General features: G+C 54.5%; 2 protein-coding genes and 1 long non-coding RNA gene across 8 annotated transcripts in view; 1 reads left to right on the forward strand and 2 right to left on the reverse strand.

Annotated features, from left to right (window-relative positions):
• LOC132511582 (uncharacterized) lies at positions 1-1,047 on the reverse strand. Of its 2 annotated transcripts, none has more exons than XR_009537656.1 (2): positions 841-1,047; positions 1-276 (listed from the first exon to the last, which is right to left on the reverse strand). It is a non-coding gene; the product is annotated as an uncharacterized LOC132511582 (long non-coding RNA). The 2 variants fall into 2 exon arrangements; XR_009537655.1 differs by having other exon boundaries at positions 836-1,047.
• LOC132511580 (cytochrome b-245 chaperone 1) lies at positions 858-7,292 on the forward strand. 3 transcript variants are annotated; one of them, XM_060134836.1, is made up of 8 exons: positions 1,071-1,161; positions 1,532-1,750; positions 2,204-2,331; positions 3,167-3,208; positions 3,810-3,883; positions 4,460-4,556; positions 5,172-5,316; positions 5,719-7,292. In XM_060134836.1, exons 3-8 carry the CDS (start codon positions 2,247-2,249, stop codon positions 5,837-5,839), a joined length of 564 nt encoding a protein of 187 aa, XP_059990819.1. In that variant the 5' UTR covers positions 1,071-1,161; positions 1,532-1,750; positions 2,204-2,246; the 3' UTR covers positions 5,840-7,292. The 3 variants fall into 3 exon arrangements, with proteins under 3 accessions (XP_059990818.1, XP_059990821.1, XP_059990819.1); XM_060134835.1 differs by lacking the exon at positions 1,532-1,750 and having other exon boundaries at positions 858-1,161; XM_060134838.1 differs by lacking the exons at positions 1,532-1,750; positions 3,167-3,208 and having other exon boundaries at positions 861-1,161.
• HEXD (hexosaminidase D) overlaps positions 7,228-19,231 on the reverse strand; it is an 18,182-nt gene continuing 6,178 nt past the window's right edge. Inside the window, exons 6-16 of one of the 3 annotated variants that reach the window (XR_009537651.1) lie at positions 17,724-17,811; positions 13,122-13,286; positions 11,807-11,990; positions 10,897-10,968; positions 10,571-10,766; positions 9,711-9,793; positions 8,695-8,773; positions 8,518-8,619; positions 8,245-8,334; positions 7,726-7,869; positions 7,496-7,634 (exon numbers count right to left, since the gene is read on the reverse strand). Coding sequence is in view for 2 of the 3 variants with exons in the window: in XM_060134831.1 (XP_059990814.1) it covers positions 7,448-7,634; positions 8,245-8,334; positions 8,518-8,619; positions 8,695-8,773; positions 9,711-9,793; positions 10,571-10,766; positions 10,897-10,968; positions 11,807-11,990; positions 13,122-13,286; positions 17,724-17,811 (1,246 nt within the window). In the remaining variant the exon portion in view is untranslated. Of the gene's footprint in view, positions 7,870-8,244; positions 8,335-8,517; positions 8,620-8,694; positions 8,774-9,710; positions 9,794-10,570; positions 10,767-10,896; positions 10,969-11,806; positions 11,991-13,121; positions 13,287-17,723; positions 17,812-19,231 lie in introns of all 3 variants that reach the window. The other 2 variants (XM_060134831.1, XM_060134832.1) reach the window with 2 other exon arrangements.

The following is a 19,231-nucleotide window of genomic DNA, read 5'->3' on the forward strand; positions in this document are numbered from 1 at the left end:
TTTGACATTGTGCCTATATTGATAAAACATCTAGGGTTATACATATCCATGTATGTATATTTCTCTATAAGGTAATATGCACTGTGTATTAATCTTATGTAAATTATAAGACACATGACAATAGATATAAAAACATAAAATAAGTAGGAATACAAGCTCTAGTATGTTTTTCTAGCACTCCACAGATCGTCTTGACCATCCCAGTTTGGAGGTCACTGAAGCAGGCAGTGGCCGTGTTGTGGAGGCTCTCCTGTTCCAGGTAGGGTCCTTCTCCATCTGGTGGAAAATAGGCAAGTCAGGGTCCTGCTTGGGGCCTCATCTGGGGGCTGTGGGGACAGGTGCTGAGTGTTTTGGTGGAGAGTGGAGCAGGGAGGCCACCGAAGCGGCCATTCAAGATTTTCCTGGAGAAAACTGTCTCTCCTACTACAATCCTCCTTCCCAGACACTGGGGCAAGTTTCTGAGCAGCAGCAAAACTGCCATCACGAACATGTGAACGTTCAGTTTCCCCAGCTACACTGAGTTTTTTGGGGGTCAAGGATCTCTGGTTTTCCCCTACCCTCCTCCACTGTGCCTTGCAGCATTATTCAGATTTAGTTTTTTAACCTGCTGATATTCTTACTGGGTTCGCAATTGAATCTGCAGATCACATTGGAAGAATTTACATTTTTACAATAATTTTCCAGTCCATGAACAAATATCTTAGTTCTACTTTAATATTTCTTATTAAAGTTTTTACAGAATCTACCATAATGTTCGTACGTATCTGTTGTGAGGTTGACTACGTACTTCACGTTTTCTCACCATCCTAAGTGGATGTTTCGTAGTACAACCCACCTCACCTTCCTCTGCGGACTTTCTAAGGGTTGTGACCCCAAACGCTTTGTGCTCAGCGCCCGGGCGCGCACACCACACCACGCGGCCGCCTCTGGGGCTACGTAGGCGACCTCCCGTTGTAGCCCCGCCCGTTCTCCCACCTCGAGGGCTGAATGGGGGCCTCAGAAGTCAACGCTCGCCCGCTCCACCGCCAGTCCGGAAGTCAGCTGTCCCATCAGCCCCTGCGGGTCCGGAAGTCAGCCGGCTTAGCCCCCAGCTCCGGAAGTCGGAGGCCGGCGGGTCCTGAAGCCTAGCGGTCCGGTCTTTCCCCGCGTCCGCGCCTGCAGGTTAGTGTCCGCGGTGGACAGGCCATGCCGCCCTCGCGGGTGGGAGGTGCGGGGTGGGCTGGGGGGCGGCTCTCGCAGCCGGGGTCCTGCTGGGAGCGCGGTCTCGGGACCCGGCCCGGCTCAATGCCCCGGAGGCCTGGCGGCGCGCGAGCCGGGCGGGGCGCCCGGTGTGGCCGCAGGGATCAGCGGGGCGTGTCCAGGGTGGCTTGTGCCGGTGACAGGCGTGATCTCGCCCCGCGGGCGGCTGAGTCGCGCGTGGAGACAGATGAGGCATGTCAGGGGAAGGAGCCGGTGATGTCCCAGGATCCTGGCTTCGTTTGTGTGAACTGAATTCACTATTTGTTGTCAGAAATTTGACTTGACTTCACAGGGAATATCTGAAAAGCTACCCAGAACGGGGTCCCTGGAGCCAGCATTTCGAGCGTATTGCAGCGTGCAGGGCAGAATTCTCCACGTGTGGAAGAGCAATCCCCTTTGCTGACTCGTTCATTAAACCAGTGCTCTGGACCCTCCGGACCCTCCGCTCCCTCCACTGGGTGCAGACTGTCCTTCTCGGCAGCTGTAGGAGACCGCAGAGCTGGTTTTTTCGGTCAGCGCCAGTACAGACTCAAACCATGATGAGACTTTCAGTTCCCTTTTTCAGAGGCCAGCACAGGGAAATGAGGGTGTTCTGGTAGGTTCCGGTAGGGTGCCGGAAGTTTGAAGCCTGCTGGGGGCTAACGGTTTCCAAGAGACTGAGGTTTCCAGGTAGGAAGGGAGCAGGTGATGATCAAGTGCTTGTTGATGCTTTGTGAGTCGGAGCAGGGGACAAAGCCCCAGTGCAACCATTACAACAGAGCAGAGAAGAAACTTCCTTACAGGTCTCTGGGGGATTAAGTGATTTGCCTGACCACAGAGACTGCAGTCAGCACGGGCTGACTGGTTCCTGAGCCTGTGTGGGCCTTGCTAGTGGGCAGCCTGGCTTCCTGTTCTGGAGAGCAGCTGGGTTCTTGTCTGTTGGCAGTGGCTCGAGGCCTCCAGCTGTCTGTCTGCCCTTCCCCAGCCCCCCAGTCTCCTGTTGAAAGTTGTGGCAGCACGTTCCAGGGATGTATATGCAGGTGGAGACACGCACCAGTTCCTGCCTCCATCTGAAGAGGGCTCCAGGCATCAGGTCCTGGTCCCTGCTGGTTGGTAAGGATGTTCATATTTCTCCTCAAGTTAAAAATCTAACTTTAAAAAAGGATGCAAATTACACTAAATTTTTCCGTGGTTCTGCTACCCCAAGATATGGCAACTATTGTGCCTTTCCATCTTTTATCCTCTACGTGTGCTTTTACAGATGATGTGTGTCTGTCTTGTCTTTTTTCACCATTTAACATCCTTTCGTTAATACTCTGCATGCTCTTCTGAGGTCCCCGTACTTCCCCTTTTGCTTGTTGTCATACACCCAGCCCCAGGTATCTGATTTATGTCAGGGCCCACGTGATGGAGACAGTGAGGAGTAAGGCGGCGGGGGCCCTGGCCTCCATCCCTGTCAGTACCCATTGGAGGGCCCTGCACTCCCTGGGCAACTGCACCATGCTGATTGGAACCTAGGTGTGTGGGGAGAAGCTGCTGTGCCTTCAGCGGCCTGGCTCTGGGCCTTCTTTCCCAGGACTCTGCCTGATTTGTCTCATGTGCCGAGTTGTGATTCTTTACCTTCAGTCTTGTCTTCATTCCACGCAATGTGCTGTCAGTGGGTAAAACCCACATCAGGTTCCTCTTTCTGGTTCCCCCGTCAGCTCTGCAACCTCACATAGACATGTGTCCAGTGAATACTGTGACTGGTGTAGAACATTCTTCTCAACAGACTTCCCAGTTGTTTCCCCCACTTCTGAGCCTGGTGGTCTTCTTGCCCCCTGCTCCCTGCCCTCAGCCATCCCAGGCAATGGGAAGGGGCTGCTTACCTGGGTCTGTGGGTCCTGGGAGGAGTTGGGCTCTGGGCTGGTGGTGGCCCAATGGGAAGATACCTGCTTTCTCCTCGCAGGAATCTTGTCGATTGGCCTGGCTGCTGCCTACTACAGTGGAGGTGAGATGCATCACCTGCCCCCCAGGAACTTCCTCAGCTGATTGGAAGAGGGAAAAAAGGAAAGCCCATCACTTGTAATCTGCCAGGGCATGGCTTTGGGGACTGCCTCTGCCTCTAAATTGTTTGCGGATGCGGCCCACTTCCACGTGCTGGTGTGTCCCCCGCAGCTTATGTTTTTCATTTACATCTTCAGCATTTTCATATATCATAAAATATTTTTCAGAAAGGCACTCCTGTGTCTGCCTCATGTTCTGTTGCAGGGATGATCCGTGCTTTCAGCAGCTCCCTGTAAGCGTTCCCACCTTTCTGCTCTTACTCACCGTGCCGCGATTGCCATCATGAGTAGACATCCAGGGGAGAATGAGGGCAGAACTGGGGGAGCACGTCTTATCCCAAGTGACAGGGCCTGCAGTGCTAGGTGGCCATGGTGAGGGTTGGGTGTCCTTGCAGGCATGGGCAGCAAGCCAGGCCCCCAGGTGCCACTCCTGCCCTCGGTCTGGGAAGCAGCTGTGCTGGGGAGGGGGCACCGTCTCTGGGCACGTTGGCCTTCACCCCTCTGCTGCCTTCCCTCGCCTGACTGTCTCCTGTGTTTGCTCCCCAGATAGTCTGGGCTGGAAGCTCTTCTATGTCACGGGCTGTCTATTCGTGGCCGTGCAGAACCTGGAGGACTGGGAGGTGAGGCCAGCACAGGAAGGGTGCCCAGGCTTTTGGGCTCCTGGGCTTCCCTGCAGTGCGAATCAAAGCAGGAAGAAAGGCTCCAGGGGCCTAATGCCCCCCCATCCTGAAACTTGAGCTTAGTGGTTTCCGGATAGCTGGACTTGGCCTCTGGACATTGCCTGTCTGTGACCATCCCTAGGTGAAGGAATCCTCTAAAGCTGTTGTTCTCCCAGAAGTTCTCCTAGAACAGAAGGGCAAGGCCACTTCCCTCACCTCCCTTTTGTCCCTCTTCACGTGTCCTTTGGGTCGCCTGGCCCCAGTATTGCTGACTGCCGATCTCCATTCCCTTGTTTGATGACCTCGTCCGCTGTGCTCGCTTCTCTTGAGTGCGGAGAGGCTCCTCCTTTTCACACCCCAGCCCCTGGAGAGATCAGGCTGCAGGGGTTTGGGGTTCTGACTGGGATGGGAAGGAAGAGGGGCCGCCTCCTTGAGTGTCTGCTCTGGTGAGGGTGGGGACGCAGTCGGCAAGTCTGTGTGTGTTGGGCTGGCTCACAGGCTAGCAGCCAGGTGACTGCCTTGTGGCTGGCGTTCTAGGAAGCAACCTTCAATAAGAGCACCGGGAAGGTCGTGCTGAAGACGTTCAGCTTGTATAGGAAGCTGCTGACTCTCTGCAGAGCAGGCCATGATCAAGGTGAGGTGTGGGGAGTGAACAGGACACGGGTTACTCTGGGATGGACAGAGGGCGGCGAGCGTCTGCGTGTGATGGCAGGGAGCAGGCTTGAGGCCTGGAAACGGGCTGGGTCCAAGCTGGCCGCTCAGTGACCAGGGTTGTGTTCTGCCTCGTGGACGCTGTGTACCCCGGACGTGCCCTGGCCCAAAGGAAATTGCTGGGCAGCCCCCAGCTCAGTGACTGGCCACTAGAAACCAGGACGGCATTTTCCCGCGGTTGGGGAAAATGAAGCAGAAAGCTGGGCAGCACTGTGCTTAGCCGCCCCCTGACGTGTTAGACTGAGAGAAGGGGTGGGCTTTTCAAGACAACAGTGGGCCTGCTGGACATTCCTTCTCACCCAGACTGGACGTTAACCAGCAGCCACACAACCCTGCACTGTGGTCACTGACCTGTGACATCTAGGGTCAGGGTCTCGGCATGAGCCCAGCCTCAGACATGGAGTGACACGTGCTCTCTGCTTCCTGACAAGCGTGATGTGACCCTCTGCACTGTGGCCCCGAAGCAACTGTGCCAGCACCCAGGTGGGAGGGGCAGGGTGAGTGGGGGACACGGCCACTGACAGGGCCCTGCCCACAGTGGTGGTCCTGCTCAGCGACATCCGGGACGTGAACGTGGAGGAGGAGAAGGTCCGGTACTTCGGGAAGGGCTATGTGGTGGTGCTTCGGTTTGCCACGGGCTTCTCCCACCCCCTCACGCAGAGTGCTGTCATGGGCCACCGCAGGTAAGCTGAGGATGGGTGACTTGATTGGCCAGGGCTGCCCCTCGCCCCCAGTCAGGTGGTCCTCCCCAGGAACTGCCCAGCACAGCAGGGCATAGAGAGAGGCCTCAGGAACGTGGGGGAGGAGGTGAGGCCAGGGGAGCAGGCCTGGCACCACCCACTAGGGGGAGGTCAGGGGTCCCCACAGGGACAGAGAGGGGATGGGGACGTCAGGGGTCCCCAGTGGGCACAGAGGACTGGGCTAGGGTCCGGTGGGGGTGGGGATCAGGACTGAAGGTGCTGGGTCCTAGTGGGTTACCGGAGGCAGATACCTGGGGTGAGACAGGTATGGTCTTGTGGCTGCTGCGGGGTGGCCAGTACCTGTCACCATAACCCACCCTTCCTCCCTGTGCCCATCTGGACCAGTGACGTGGAAGCCATCGCCAAGCTCATCACTACTTTCCTGGAGCTGCACTGCCTTGAAAGTCCCATGGAGCTGTCTCAGAGCAGTGACAGTGAGGTCGATGGCCCTGGGGACCAGAGCTGACCTCCACGGAACCCCTGCCTTGGTTCTGGTGGGGCCCCAGCAGGACTGATGGGCCGCCTACAAGTCCTCCTCCTCAGCTCCCTGCTGTGTCCCTGGAAGCCCCGGGGCAGGACCCTCAGCCGTTCCTGCTGCTTGCTTCTGTCCTCTGAGCAAAACCACAGTGGGACCTTCTCTGCAGGCTCCGTGCGGTCCAGAGAGGGCACAGGCCTCAGATCTGTCTCTTCCTGGAATCAGACAGCCCACTGGGACAGCGGCCTGGTGTGGACAGGTCAGACATGCTAGCTGTGTGAGGCTCAAGGCCTGTGAAATGGGAAGGAAGAACACCCAGGGTCCCAGGGTATCAGGGCCAGGGCTGAGTTCTTTGGGTCGAGAGGTTCTCCAGGACCAGGTCCTGAGGGCTGCGGTGAGACTCCAGCAGGGCCAGCGGCTGGGCGAGGCTCTGAGGATGCTGCCGCCACACGTCATCCCCAGGAATCCCATCTCCTGCCCTGCTCCCCATGCCCATCCCTCCCCGCAGCCGGATGTCCTCAGTGGTCAGAAGTGAGGTGCTTGCCGGCGGAGCTGCCGGGGCTCAGGGTGGACGCTAAGGGGCGTCCTGGTGTGCTGCAGCCACTCTTGAGGCTTCCACAGCCCCCAGACCGCTGTCCACTCAGGTGGCTCATCTCGAGTCCAACCAGGATTGCAGCCGGGCTCTCACAGAGAGGATAACCTCCCGCCCCTGCCCCCAGTATAGGCAGAAGTTCCCTCTTCTAGCATTGTGCAGCACTTAAAAACCTGGACCCATCCCTCAGAACCCAGATTCCCAGCTTCTCTTGAACTCTGGTGCTGGGCCTGTGTGTTTGGGGCCAGAATCGCTGGGCTCATGGCTGCCCCTCAGCAGCGCCTGAGCAGCTAGCTGCAGCCACCCTCGTGGAGTCTGGGTGCCAGCCACACTGACCCTCAACTGCACTATTAGTTTTCTCCTGCTTTCTCTGAACCTAGGCTCCTCCGAGGTACAGCATGTGCCCAGAGCACCTCTGAGTGAGGGACCCAGGAGGCTATGCACCTGGGAACGGCTGCATGGACCAGGGGTTCTGAGGCTGCCTGGGTGAGAGACAGCAACTTCCAGGAAACTCCAGAGAAATGAGATCCTCTCCCTTACCAGTGGTGGCCGCCAGCCAGCCCTTAATTTGGGCACACAGTCATTTAAACATGCCAAAATTAGGTTTCTAAATGGTTAAACCTGAAATACTCTTTTCTTAAAAGGTGTGAAACAGCTATGGTTGGTTTCTTGTGTGTTTACCGCTGGGCTGGAGGAGGGAGGGTGTTTGGCCAGCTCCCCTCTCCCAGGGCTGGGTGGGGCGAGGAGGGTGTCCAGACCATCGTGAGGGCCAGTAACTAAGCCTTTGAGATTTCTGGCTTCCACTCTCCTTTTTATTTTGAAAGAATTAAAGTTCTAATGCTGATCATTGTATAGGCCCAGAGTGTCTTTTCCTTCCATGTTTACTCTTGTTTCTGTGGGCGCTGTCTGCTGGCACGGCTGCCCAGGGCTCAGGAGGCGCACGTGGGGCCGGGTGCAGCTGGATGAGGGTGCAGGGAGGCCGACAGCCTGAGCTTGGCCCCCTCCCCTCAGGGGTCCTGACCCGAGTCGGGCCTGGGGCCGGCTGCCTCACCCAGATCCTGCAGCAGAGCCTGCAGCCGCCGCAGGCTGGGGCGCACGTTCTCCTCCAGCCACTCCTCCACTGCGTCTGGGTAGAAGACACGCTGCAGGGCAGCCTCCAGCTCCCCCACGAGAACGCTCCACCTGGCCAGGAGACTGAGGACCAGGAGGCAGTGAGCCTGCCTGGCGAGGGCCCTGGGGCATACCTCATGGCCTCCAGAACCCCACGGGTCAGTACATCCCGTACCTCAGTTTACTCATCCATAGAACAGGGCCGTTAGCACCAGCCTCATAGGGTTGTTGGGAATAAGTGAATGACTGTCACAGTTTGGCCTCTGAAACTAGAAGGCACTTCACAACTGGCTGGCAGGGTTTTTCTTGGTGCATGAACCTGTTGACAGTTGACTGCATCTTATACTCAGCGGGGACAGTCTGTGTTGGCCTCTCTCAGAGCCAGGAGAGCACTGGGGAAGGCTGGCTGGGACCCTGTCCCCATGGTGACACATGCAGCCGCAGGGCCAGGATCAGCCCTAGGCAGTCTGGTTCTATGGTGAGCCCTGGACCCTGCTCAGGGCATCTGGTGACCCTCACCCTCTCAGGCAGGAATGCCCCAGCTTCTCTAAAGCCTAAAGGCACAGCTGATGCAGTTGCGTCACCTAGGAATCCACGGCTGCAATACCTAGAAAGCTTGTCCAGAAAGCTGCCAGCATGCAGCAGAGGGTGGGCAGCCTCAGGGATGGGCACAGCTGGGAGGGGCATGGGCTACCTGTGCGCCTGGGGCTGGATGTGCTGGATCATGACGGGGTGGATGAACTTCCGCCTGCGATGGTAGGGGCTGAACCAGCCGGTCACATACCTGGGGGCAAATCCACACACACAGGTAGGTACACTGTGGCTCGTAAGGCTCAGTGGTTGTAAAATAAGACCTTTGAAAATCTGGTGGAAATTTTAAAAAGGTGTTTTCTGCCCAGAAAGTCGTCTTGCAGGATTGGCTGGCCCTCACCCTGCCGGGTGGGGGGTCACTCCCCCGCCCACTCACCTGTCCCTCTCCAGCAGCGCATCCACGGAGCTGCACAGATGGAGGCTGACTTGTGTGATGAGGTTCAAGATGTCGCTGCCAGGGAAGGAGCCGGCCCTCTCACTGCACAGGGAGCCACTGTGCTGAGGATGCATCCAAATATGAGGGGACGGGCAGGGCTGGGGGTGAGGGTGTTACCTCCTAAAATCCGTTGCTTCCAAGCTCGAAGTCCCAAGAAAGTTCTCCACTCTTGCTTTAACGTTTTCGGCAAAGCCTCCTAAAACCAACCACAGACGGAGGTTGGAGGGGCCTCTGGAGGAGGAGGTGGCCTGGACTCCGTGCTGGCTGGACCTCCTGGCCCTCAGGCATGGGTGGTGGGCAAAGCAACTGAGAAGGACCGCCGGCCAGGCCCAGCTGGGCACATGCTGACCTCAGGGATGGGTTAGCCCAAGGCTACTGCAGCCTGGTGGGGAGGTGAGAACACGCTGGAGGCTCTGTGCTGCCTGCCTCCTGGGGAAGGGGTGCCAAGGCCAATGTGCTCCTATTAGCACAGGCATCTGCTCTGTTGTCTGTACCTTTCCCCAAAGAGTTCAGAACTGACACTTCAAAAAAGGATAAGCCAGAGTCCCAGTATCTGTCCTTCTGGAAACCTCCCTGTAGCTCAGCACAATACCAAGTGTGTTTATTTTTCAGTCCTCACTTTCCTCAACCACCTCGATGTTTTTCTGTGCCAACACCACATACGTTGCTACTTAAATTCCCACCTGGTCCCGTATAACATGCAGTTTATGTAACCAGGGCCTCGTCACCAACCTTGCCTGCTGGTCTCCTCTGTCTCTAAGCATCTATGCCCACACCTGGCTGCTCCCTCGGGAACCAGAGGTGAGGGAGCTGCCTCTCTGGGGCCACACCCACCAGCACTGGGCATTCAGGATATTTATGCAGCAAAGGCGGGCTCTCTCCTGCACCCTATCCATGATGAATTTCCTTGTGGGTTCACTGTGCCTGCAGGGCATGTCCCCCTAACTTCCTGGTCTGTGTCTTGGGTTTAGGCTCGAAGACCCGGGCTGCAGTGGGGTGGGTGGGTGGCTGAGCCGGGGCCATGGGTGCGTTCCCCTCCCCCGCACTGGTTGGAAGACCACAGTCCAGCCCCAAGGAGGTGGCAGTTGGGGGCCCCGGGCACTAGGCTTCCTGGGAGAAGCAGGGGACCATACCATGTAGAAGCACCTGCAGACAGACAGCCAGGGACGGGATTCCCACGGGCAGCAGCTCGCACAGCACAGAGAAGTGGTCATACCTAAGTCCGCGGGAGAGGGGTGCTCAGCACAGCAGATGCTCAAACACGAGTCACCACGAGACAGGACAGGGATCTAGAAGCTTCTGCAGAGCGGTTGCTGCTTCCAGAAGGTTCCATGGCTTTGCAGGAACCCCACCCAGAGTGACCTGCCTGGGCTTAGTTCTCTGTGGTTGCCACCCTGAAATCCCTAAGTTAACCTTTGACTCAGCTTTATGAGTGAGGGCTGAGGTCCAGTGGGTCAGCCCTGCCTCCTGCTCCCTCCTGTGGGTTCAGGGCCTCCTGCTCTTGGTGTCAGGGCCACCTGGCCTCCCCCTCAGGATGGGACCTGAGGGCAGGACTTGCCTGGGACCAGGGGTTTAACTGTAGCTCTACTTTTCAAATGGTATGAAATCCTAAACAAGCCAAAGTCTGACCTCATGCTTCTCCCAACATGACCTCGGGTGGGGCGCAGGATGGGGTGAACAGGCAGAGACGGGTGGTTCGGACAGGGCATGGGCCAGGAGGGCCAGTGCCCTAGGGCCCTGAACACCCCAAGCAGCGTCCCCTCTGCAGAGTGTGGTGCGAGGGGCTTGACCCCAAGTGGCTTGTTTTGTGCAGCTGGTCCTTCCACACCCTCCTCAGAGGGCCGACTGCTTCCCCTTGACCAAATGGCGGGAAGGACTGAGGCCCAGACTGGATGGGCCAAGGAGGGCAGTGTGTCCTAGGTGACGGGAGCCGCTTGGACCCTCCCGGGAAAGGCCGGCCCCGAGAACGTCCCTGGGGCCTGCATGGCCTCACCTCTGCCAGCCAGTCAGGATGATGCCCTGCAGCGTGTCCGCTGGCACACTGCCCGCCACCTGCAGCCACTGCATGTGGTTTCTGAGGTGGTGCTCGATGGGGGTCAGGGCCTGGCTTGCCCCCGTGGCTCCCTTGAAGGCACTGGCGGCCCAGAGCCAGGAGAAGCCGCTCTTCCGGTACTTCTCCATGAGGAGCGCTGGGTGAGCAAGTGAGAGGTGTGAGTGGCAGACCCTGAGGAGGTGCAGCCGGGAAGCCCGAAACACACACTTGTCCAGGTGGAAAACTGGGAGGAGCCCAGGGCCACCAGGCTCTGCTCTGGTACTGACCCTTGCTGTGGACGTCCAGGTCGGCCCCGTAGTCCCAGAGCACAGGCTCCACCAGCTGCGGCACCCTCGATGCTGGGGGTGGAGAGAGGCTGTGAGGGTGCGTCCTTCTAACTCTCCCTTATTGCGTTAAAATGGATTTAAGTACAGACTCAATGCTATGCTATGATTTGGGCTGTAAATGCCGCAGCCACAAGGCCAGCTGGCTTTGGAAGTGACTGGACACTGCTGGAGCTGCCAGGGGTGAGTCCCAGGCCAGCGGTCCCAGAGCTCCCTCAAGGGGAACACACTGTCTGCACGCGGGGCCGGCCCAGGTGCAACAGGGACATACCGCTAAGTGGACTTAATTATAATTAATTAAAACCCAAGTGGCCACATGTGGTAGAGGCTGCAGCAAGGACACCTGGGTGGGCCTTGCGGAAGCATGGGCCACGACCTCCCTGTCTCACCCCAGAGCCTCAGGCAGGCTGGGCCCCGGAGGGCTGGGGGGCCACTGCTTCCCTCCACCAGCCAGTGTGAACCTCAGTAGAGGCCCCTGCAGGGCTGGCTGTGCAGGTGTGTGGGGCTGAGGCCCCTAGAAGCACTGGAAGCTCTCAAGTGCCACCAGGGGCCCTTGCCCCCCCGCACCCCCAGCTTTTTATGGCCAGCGCCCCTCGGGGCCTCGTGCTGCTCTCTGGGTCAGATCTCTCACAACAGTACTCCTGGAAAGACTCCAGGAGGCCTTTTAGGGGAATGGCATTTTCATGTGAGAAACGGTCCTAACAGGACGGTCTAGAGTTAGCTTTGGTACGGATCTACTACACGGTCTCTCCTTGACAGTCGGGGGCTCAGAGTAGCTCGGCTTCCTCCCCTCATGGCACCAGGAAGCCCCCTGCGGAGCGTGGCCGGCCCCCCAGGGCCATGCCTGGCCGACCTGAGAGCTGGTCCTCGGGGATGTCCCGCAGCATGTCGTCCCACACCAGGGGCATCGTGGTCGGGTGCCGAGCCTGCACATGGCTGGCCACCGCCTCCATGTAGGACAGACACAGCTCTGCTCTGGTGTTGGGCTCCTGCTGCAGCCACTGTCTGGAGTCCTCACCCTCTCCGAGGTAGTAGACCTGGGATGAGACACAGGTGGGTTTGCCCCAGGACCACCCATCCTCACCCGCGGGTTCACGCTGGGGGACTCCTGGGGCAGCTGCCCACGGGGAGGAGACAGTGAGGGGTGCCCTTTCCTTCTGCACCGAGACCCGAACCTCGACTCAAGACTCCCTTGAGGCTGGGCAAGGAGGTCTTGAGTCTGGAGCCCCACAGCAGCCAGAAGGTGGAAATAACCAGATGTCCAATAACACAAGATGGATAAACAGAGCATGGCCCGTCCACATGCTGGAACATCACTCAGCCACGCTGGAGAAGGTGCCCAGTGAGAAAAGCCCACGCACGGGGCAGGACTCCATTTATGGGGTGCTGGGGGGGCAACGCAGAAATGGAAAGGAGACTGATGGATGCAGGGGCGGAGGACGGGGGGCAGGGAGATGAAAGGTCCTGCAGTAGCCGGGGGGAGGGCTGCACAACACTGAGAATGGCTTAAAAGTTACTGGATCATTCACTTTAAAGTGGTTACAGTGGTAAATTTTATGTTATGTGTATTTTACTACAAAAAAGAGATTTTTTTTTTGAATAAAAGGATCAAGCTCTGGGGTAAAATGTCTACAAACCACCGTCCCAGCTCAGATGCCTAAGCTCAGACGAGCAGAGGCCTTTGGGTCACTGTGCTCGGTGGCTTGGTATCTTCCTGGCCACTGTGTTTCTCAAGGACAAGGAGGGCACCCCCGGGAACCACCTTTCCAGCCAGTGCTCCACGGCCCTAAAGTGGTAATTTCCTTTCTCCCACAGTCCAAAACTGTACTTCTTCAATTGGAGGAAAGTAACCGGCTCAAACTCATGGCCACACTGACCCCGAGGACATGAATGTGCCGTAACCAGGGGCTGCTCTGCTGCTGTCCCGTGGGTGCCTGCACCCCAATGCACCCTGCTTGGCTTGGCAGGTTTGCCGACACGAGATCACCCATCAGCTGGGACCAAGGCCCTCACTGGGGACATCTCCTCGGCCAGCACTTCTTTATCCTCGGAACTACTTTTCTATTTAAGAGAAGAACCCACAAGGTGGGAGAAGGTGACCGTGAGGTGAAGAAAAGGGGCTGCTGCAGAGCTGGGGGAGCCGCCTGCTGGCAAGGCAAGGCACCCACCTCGTCACAGCCGATGTGGAGCCACCGGGCGCCTGGGTGCAGCGCCATCACCTGGTCAATCATGGCTCCAACCAGTGCCAGGGACTCTGCCTTGTGGGGATTCAGGGTGTTGGGGAAAAGTGCCACTTCCCGGAGGTGAGCGAGAGCCTCGTGCTTCAGCACAAACTGTGGGGAGACAACAGGAAAGCTGGTGACCCTGGGGAGGAGCTTGTCCCCGAGCTCCCCGAAGTCCGGCTCCTGCCTCTGCGTCCTGATGGCCTCATGTCTATTAGAGTCCCCGGAGGGGCTGGCGGGGCTGCACTGCGGACCAGAGCCAGGGTGCCAAGTGGGCGGGTCTCTGAGTAACCTGGCTGCTTGGTCAACAGTCCTTCTCCCTTCCAACTCTAACTGGGCTGAATGAGAAAATGGAAAAGGTAGCTTCCCTTCACAACAGAATTACACACGGGTGGACTTCTTGCTCAAGTGAAGAGGCTGGCAAATCCTCTCCCCAAAACAAGTACAAAGAGGAATGATTTGTCCAAAACGACCTTTCGGGGCTCCAGAAACCAACCAAAGGTGAACAACAAATTGGGAAATGCGTGTTCATGAAAGGTTGCCATAACTGGGTAAAAACAGATTCTGCAGCTCCTGCCTAGGTGCTCCCACCCCCCACAATGGCTGGCTGTGGGTAAACCTGGGCTTTGGGGACCTGTCAGTAAAAGTGGCAAACTGTTCTGAATTCTGCGGTCCCCACAGGGCTACAGAGGTGACACATGTTCTCCGTACGCACCGGCTGGCTGGGGCCACACCCACCTGGGGGCCCGAGAAGCCGCGGCAGACTGAGAACTGCCTGAACCCTGAGTGTGGCCTCCCAACCCCTGTGCCACAAGGTGGGGCCTATGGGCTCGGGCACAACCACCACCCAAGCCCTGCGGAATCATCAGCTGTGAAGACCGAAGAGTGACCCCTAGGGCAAAAACCGAAAACAAGAATACAAAAACAGAGGCATCCGTGGCCACACACAGCTGGGGAGACATTAAATCCAGGCAACTTACAACTACCCATGGGGGCAAAAGTCAGACTTGCTATAACATATGATCTGAAATGTCCAGTTTTCAACCAAAAATTGAGACATGCAAATAACTGGAAAGTGGGACCCAGACTCAAAGAAAAAACAATTCTATGGAAACTGATGCTGAGTGGGCCTAGATGTTGGATTTATCAGACAATTATTTCAAAGAAACTATTATGAATATGTTCCAAGAATTAAAGGAGGGGCTTCCCTGGTAGTGCTGTGGTTAAGAATCCGCCTGCCAATGCAGGGGACACGGGTTCGATCCCTGGTCCGGGAAGATCCCACATGCCACAGAGCAACTAAGCCCATGCACCACAACTACCGAGCCTGTGCTCTAGAGCCCATGCTCTGCAACGAGAAGGCACCGCAATGAGAAGCCCCCACACCGCAATGAAGAGCAGCCCCCGCTCACCACAACTAGAGAAAGCCTGCGTGCAGCAACAAAGACCCAACACGCCAAAATAAATGAATTAATTTTTTAAAAATTTAAAAAAAAAAAGAATTAAAGGAAACTATTTACAATAAGGGAAATTAAAAATCCATTCAGGGGGAATTCCCTGGTTGTTCAGGGTTAGGACTCTGCACTTTCACTGCTGAGGGCCCAGGTTCAATGTGCTAGAAAGCACATTTTCTTAATGTTGTATTTCACCTTGCACAATAATACTTTGATGAATATACGGTCAAGGAACTAAGATCTTGCAAGCCACGCAGTGTGGGGAAAAAAAAAAAAAACATTCAATGGGCCCAGCAGCAGATTTGAAATGTCAGAAGAGAGAGTCAGTGATTGGAACAAAAGATCAACAGAAATTCAAGCTGAGTAACCGCGGAAAGGTGCAAGAAAATGAACAGAGCCTCAGAGACCATAGGGCAACATCGAGCTACCAACGCATGAGCAAAGGAGTCCCAAAAGAAGAGAAGGGGACAGAAAAAAACATGAAGAAATGGCCCCAAACTTCACAAAAGTGAAGAAGCTCATCAAACTCCAAGGAAGATAAAGGCAAAGAAACCCAAACCTGGACACATCATAACCTAAAAGGCACATTTAGGGGAATAACACAATTAATGGCTGATATACCACGTTCTGGTTTGGAAAACTCAACACAGTAAAGAGGTAATTTTCTGCCAAAACTGATTTACAGATTTAACACAATCCCAATCAAAATCCCAGCAAGGTTTCTAGTAGAGACATAGAGAAACTGAATCTAAAATACATATGAAGAGGCAAAGGAACTAGAATAGCCAGATAATTCTGAAAAAGAATAAAGTTGGAGGAATCTCACTACCTGATTTTAAGACTTACAATAAAGCTGTAACAATCAAGATAATGTGGTATAGACAAAGGGATAACACATGGATCAATGGAACAGAATAGGGTCTAGAAATAGATTCTCATAAATGTGGTCAATTGATTTTTGACGAAGGTGCAAAGGCAATACCAAATTTCAAAGAAAGCAGTCTTTTTGACAAATGGTGTTGGCACCATTGGTCAAGGAGTGCCATACTACATGCAAGAAAAATGAACCTCCACCTCACACCTCACACAAAAACTAACCCCAAATCGATCATAAGTCTAAATGGAAAATGTTCAAGTGTAAGACTTCAGAGGAAAACAGGAAAAATCTTCATCACCTGGTGACTGGCAGAGTTCTTAGAAATGACATCAAAAGCATGATGCATCAAAGAGAAAAACTGATAAACTGGACTTCACCAAAGTTAAAGACTTTTGCTCTTTGAAATACATTGTTAAGAGAATGAAAGGACAAACTGCAGATTGGGAGAAAATGTTTGTAAATCACGTATCTAACAAAAGACTTTGTCCAGAATACACAAAGAATTTTAAAAATTCAACAGTTCAGAAAGTGAAATGAGCAAAATCCTTGAACTGTGCTTCACTGCTGCAGAGGGTATTCTGATGCAAGTGACCAGACGTAGAGTCTTCGCCAACCCTGCTGACACTTGACTTCGGACCGCTGTCCTCCAGACAGTGAGAACAAATGTCTGTAGTTTAAGCCGCCTGGTTTGTGGTCCTTTGCTATGGTAGCCCCAGGAGACGAATCCACCGTAAGAGCAGAGCAAGGCCACTTAAGGAGCAGGAGGGCGTGGTACGATGGAGCTGTACTTGAGGCGCTCAGACCAGCTGTGGTGGGGAGCAGGGCACGGGGTGGGGATGGGCGGAGTGATGCTGGGAGACCCACTGGAGGACTTTACAGCCGGTCTGGCAGTAGCTTAGACAAGGATGGTGACAGTGGGACAGAGGGAATGCTGACTCAGGAGGCAGAGGAGCAAAGGGTAGGACCTGACAGTAGATGGGAAATGCAGCTGGAGTGGGGGGGTGGGGATGGTACAGCCCCTCCCTGAGGCTGGAAGAGGCCTCACAACAGAGACGCCAAGCAGACAACTGTAGACTAGAACCCAGGGTCTGCCCGAGAGACGGGGGTCCTGGGAGTCACTGAGGACAGGAAAGGGAAGCAGGAGGGGAAATGGCTTTATCCAGAGAAGGAGTGTGAAGTGAGTAGAGGGCCCTCGAGAGGTGCCATGGGGACAGCCAAGTCCAGTGCAGCTACAGGACAGCACACGGAGAAGATGTCGGGCACAGCCAGAGCCGGGGACCAGGAGGCCATAGGGTTTAGGAGGAGGGGGTTGTGGGTAACGAGTGTGTCAGGACCGGAGCCCAGAGAGCACAGCAGGGATAGTCCACCAGGAGAGCTGGAGGGCAGATGGTGGGAGAGAATCCCTGAACAGGAAGGAAAGGGCAATCACTGGAAGTGAAAGTGAAGATGTGGGGGAAGGACTGTTGATAGATCTAAACGGAGCCTGAGAGCCATTAAATCAGTATTATGTTTAATTTGCTTCCCCTTTTCTGAGGCAGACGTGAAAAGTATTTTTGAAGATCACATAGGAGCTTGGGAGAATACTTTCAACATTAAGTGAAAAAGGAGAACACAGAAAGCACGTTTTCTTTTTTTTTAATAAAGTATTTTTTAAAAAATATTTATTTCTTATTTTGGCTGTGCCAGGTCTTAGTGGCGGCACATGGGATCCTTAGCTGCGGCATGCAGGATCTTTAGTTATGGCATGCAGGATCTGTTTTTAGTTGTGGCATGCGGACTTCTTAGGCGCAGCATGCATGTGGGATCTAGTTCCCCGACCAGGGATCAAACCCTGGGCCCCCCACATTGGCAGCACAATCGAACCAGGCCTCCCTGCATCGGGAGTGCGGAGTCCTACCCACTGGACCACGAGGGAAGTTCTAGAAAGCACATTTTCTTAATGTTGTATTTCACCTTGCACAATAATACTTTGATGAATATACGTTAAAAAGGACAACAACCCAGTCTGCAGGGCTCTGTGGGAATCAGGCTCCCCATCCAGCTCTTCCCCTCCCCTCCTTGGACAGAGGGTGCTCCCACCTAGAGCTCCGAGCTCCTCAGCCGTTCACAGAGCTTCTCTGTACAGTGCTGAGCTGCTCCCTGCCTGTGTCTGGCCCCATCCGCGCACCCCTGAACCCCACACCTGGGTACCAGGTAACTTTCCTTCCTCCCACTTACCTCCATGTGCCCAAATGTCTGCACCAAGGGAATGACCTCCAGCTCATTCAGTGTGGCCAGATGCAGGATCTCTTTGATTTCGGAGGGGCTAGAGAGACCAAGACCACCCAGAGAGGTTCACACAGCCTTCCATTCAGGCTCCCCCCAACCCCCCTCGTCAGGTTCCTGGGGGAGTCTACCACGGAAACTAGCAGGGTTGCTAACTCTGAAAAGCCCAACAGATATTCTTAAGTTTTCAGAGAAGACTCCCACGCTAGAGTTTAGGAAAACGATGCTGTTATGTCAAGTAACAGTTTACTTCTTGTGAGAATAGTACCAGCTATTCTGACCCAAACTTGACAAGAGGCTAAAGCCATTTTACAAGAAACTAGGCCACACAAGCAATCATATTTTAGAGCAAAGGTGGAAAGACAGGCCTGAGAACAAACACACCACCTGTTTCTGTACAGCCTGTGACCTAAGAATGGTTTCTTTGTTTTAAAATTGTTGAGAAAACTCAAGAATATTTTGTGACATGTGAAAATCGTATGGAATTCATCCTTCAGTGTCCACAAATAGGGTTTTATTGGAACACAGCCACGCCCACTCATTATTATCACCTGTGGCTGCTTTTGCCCCACTAATAGTTGTAACAAAGATCAGATGGGCTGCACAACCTAAAATATCTACTGTCTGGCCCTTTGTACAAAAGGTTGGTGATCCCTTTAATAGAGGAAAGAAAAACGAAGAGTTTCAAGATTCAGGTGGGAGTGTCCCTTCAGGCCAGCATTTCGTCGCTGAGGCCACTGAGGATGCCAACCTGGAAGGGCCCACTGCCTGCTCCACCATGAGTTGTCATTTGTGAATTTATCTCAACTTCTGTATGTGTTTGAACCATCTCTAAAGTTAACCAGTTCTGTAGATGAATTGATTATATGAAGTTCTGTCTTTAAATATACTTTTTCAAGCTTCACTGGAACCCTGGCACCTTTTTCACTTTCAAAAACAAAGGAACAAAACGTGTTCATTGTAGGAATAAACACGAATACCTCCACCATCTCACCACATTAATGCTCTGGTTCATGCCTTTCCTGTTTCCTGCCCACACGTACGTGCTGGGAGTTCTACCACATGGAGCCAAGCTGCCCTCCAGAGCGGCTGGGCTGCTTCACAGCCCACCAGTGGGAGGCTTGCTCCTGCTCACCCCCGTGGACACAGAGCATCAGCATTTTTTTAAAAGCGTCACCAATTTGGTAGCCAAAATGGCATTTCACTGTTATTTTATTACTATCATATACTTATTGGCTATTTTTCTTTCTTTTTGGGGGATCAGAATGTTCTTTGCCCATTTTCTTTTGGGCTATTTATTACCGATTTACATGGATACCCATAATTTTAAAGCCAAGTGGGGTGCACCCATGACCACACTATCCGACTTCACTGATTCTGATTCTCTCCCCTTTAATCCTCACTTTCCTGGTGAAGATCCCGCCTTAAAGAGCAGCCCTCCCTCCCCTGCATGGACACCT

This window comes from Lagenorhynchus albirostris, chromosome 20 (genome assembly GCF_949774975.1).
Source record: "Lagenorhynchus albirostris chromosome 20, mLagAlb1.1, whole genome shotgun sequence".
Taxonomy (NCBI): domain Eukaryota; kingdom Metazoa; phylum Chordata; class Mammalia; order Artiodactyla; family Delphinidae; genus Lagenorhynchus; species Lagenorhynchus albirostris.

Bases quoted from the DNA above. Each gene is read 5' to 3' on its own strand.
- LOC132511580 (XM_060134835.1), top strand. From the start codon at position 2,247: ATGTATATGCAGGTGGAGACACGCACCAGTTCCTGCCTCCATCTGAAG. The intron at 3,209-3,809 runs GTGAGATGCATC...TTTGCTCCCCAG, and splicing joins TGCTGCCTACTACAGTGGAG to ATAGTCTGGGCTGGAAGCTC. The intron at 5,317-5,718 runs GTAAGCTGAGGA...CATCTGGACCAG, and splicing joins GCTGTCATGGGCCACCGCAG to TGACGTGGAAGCCATCGCCA.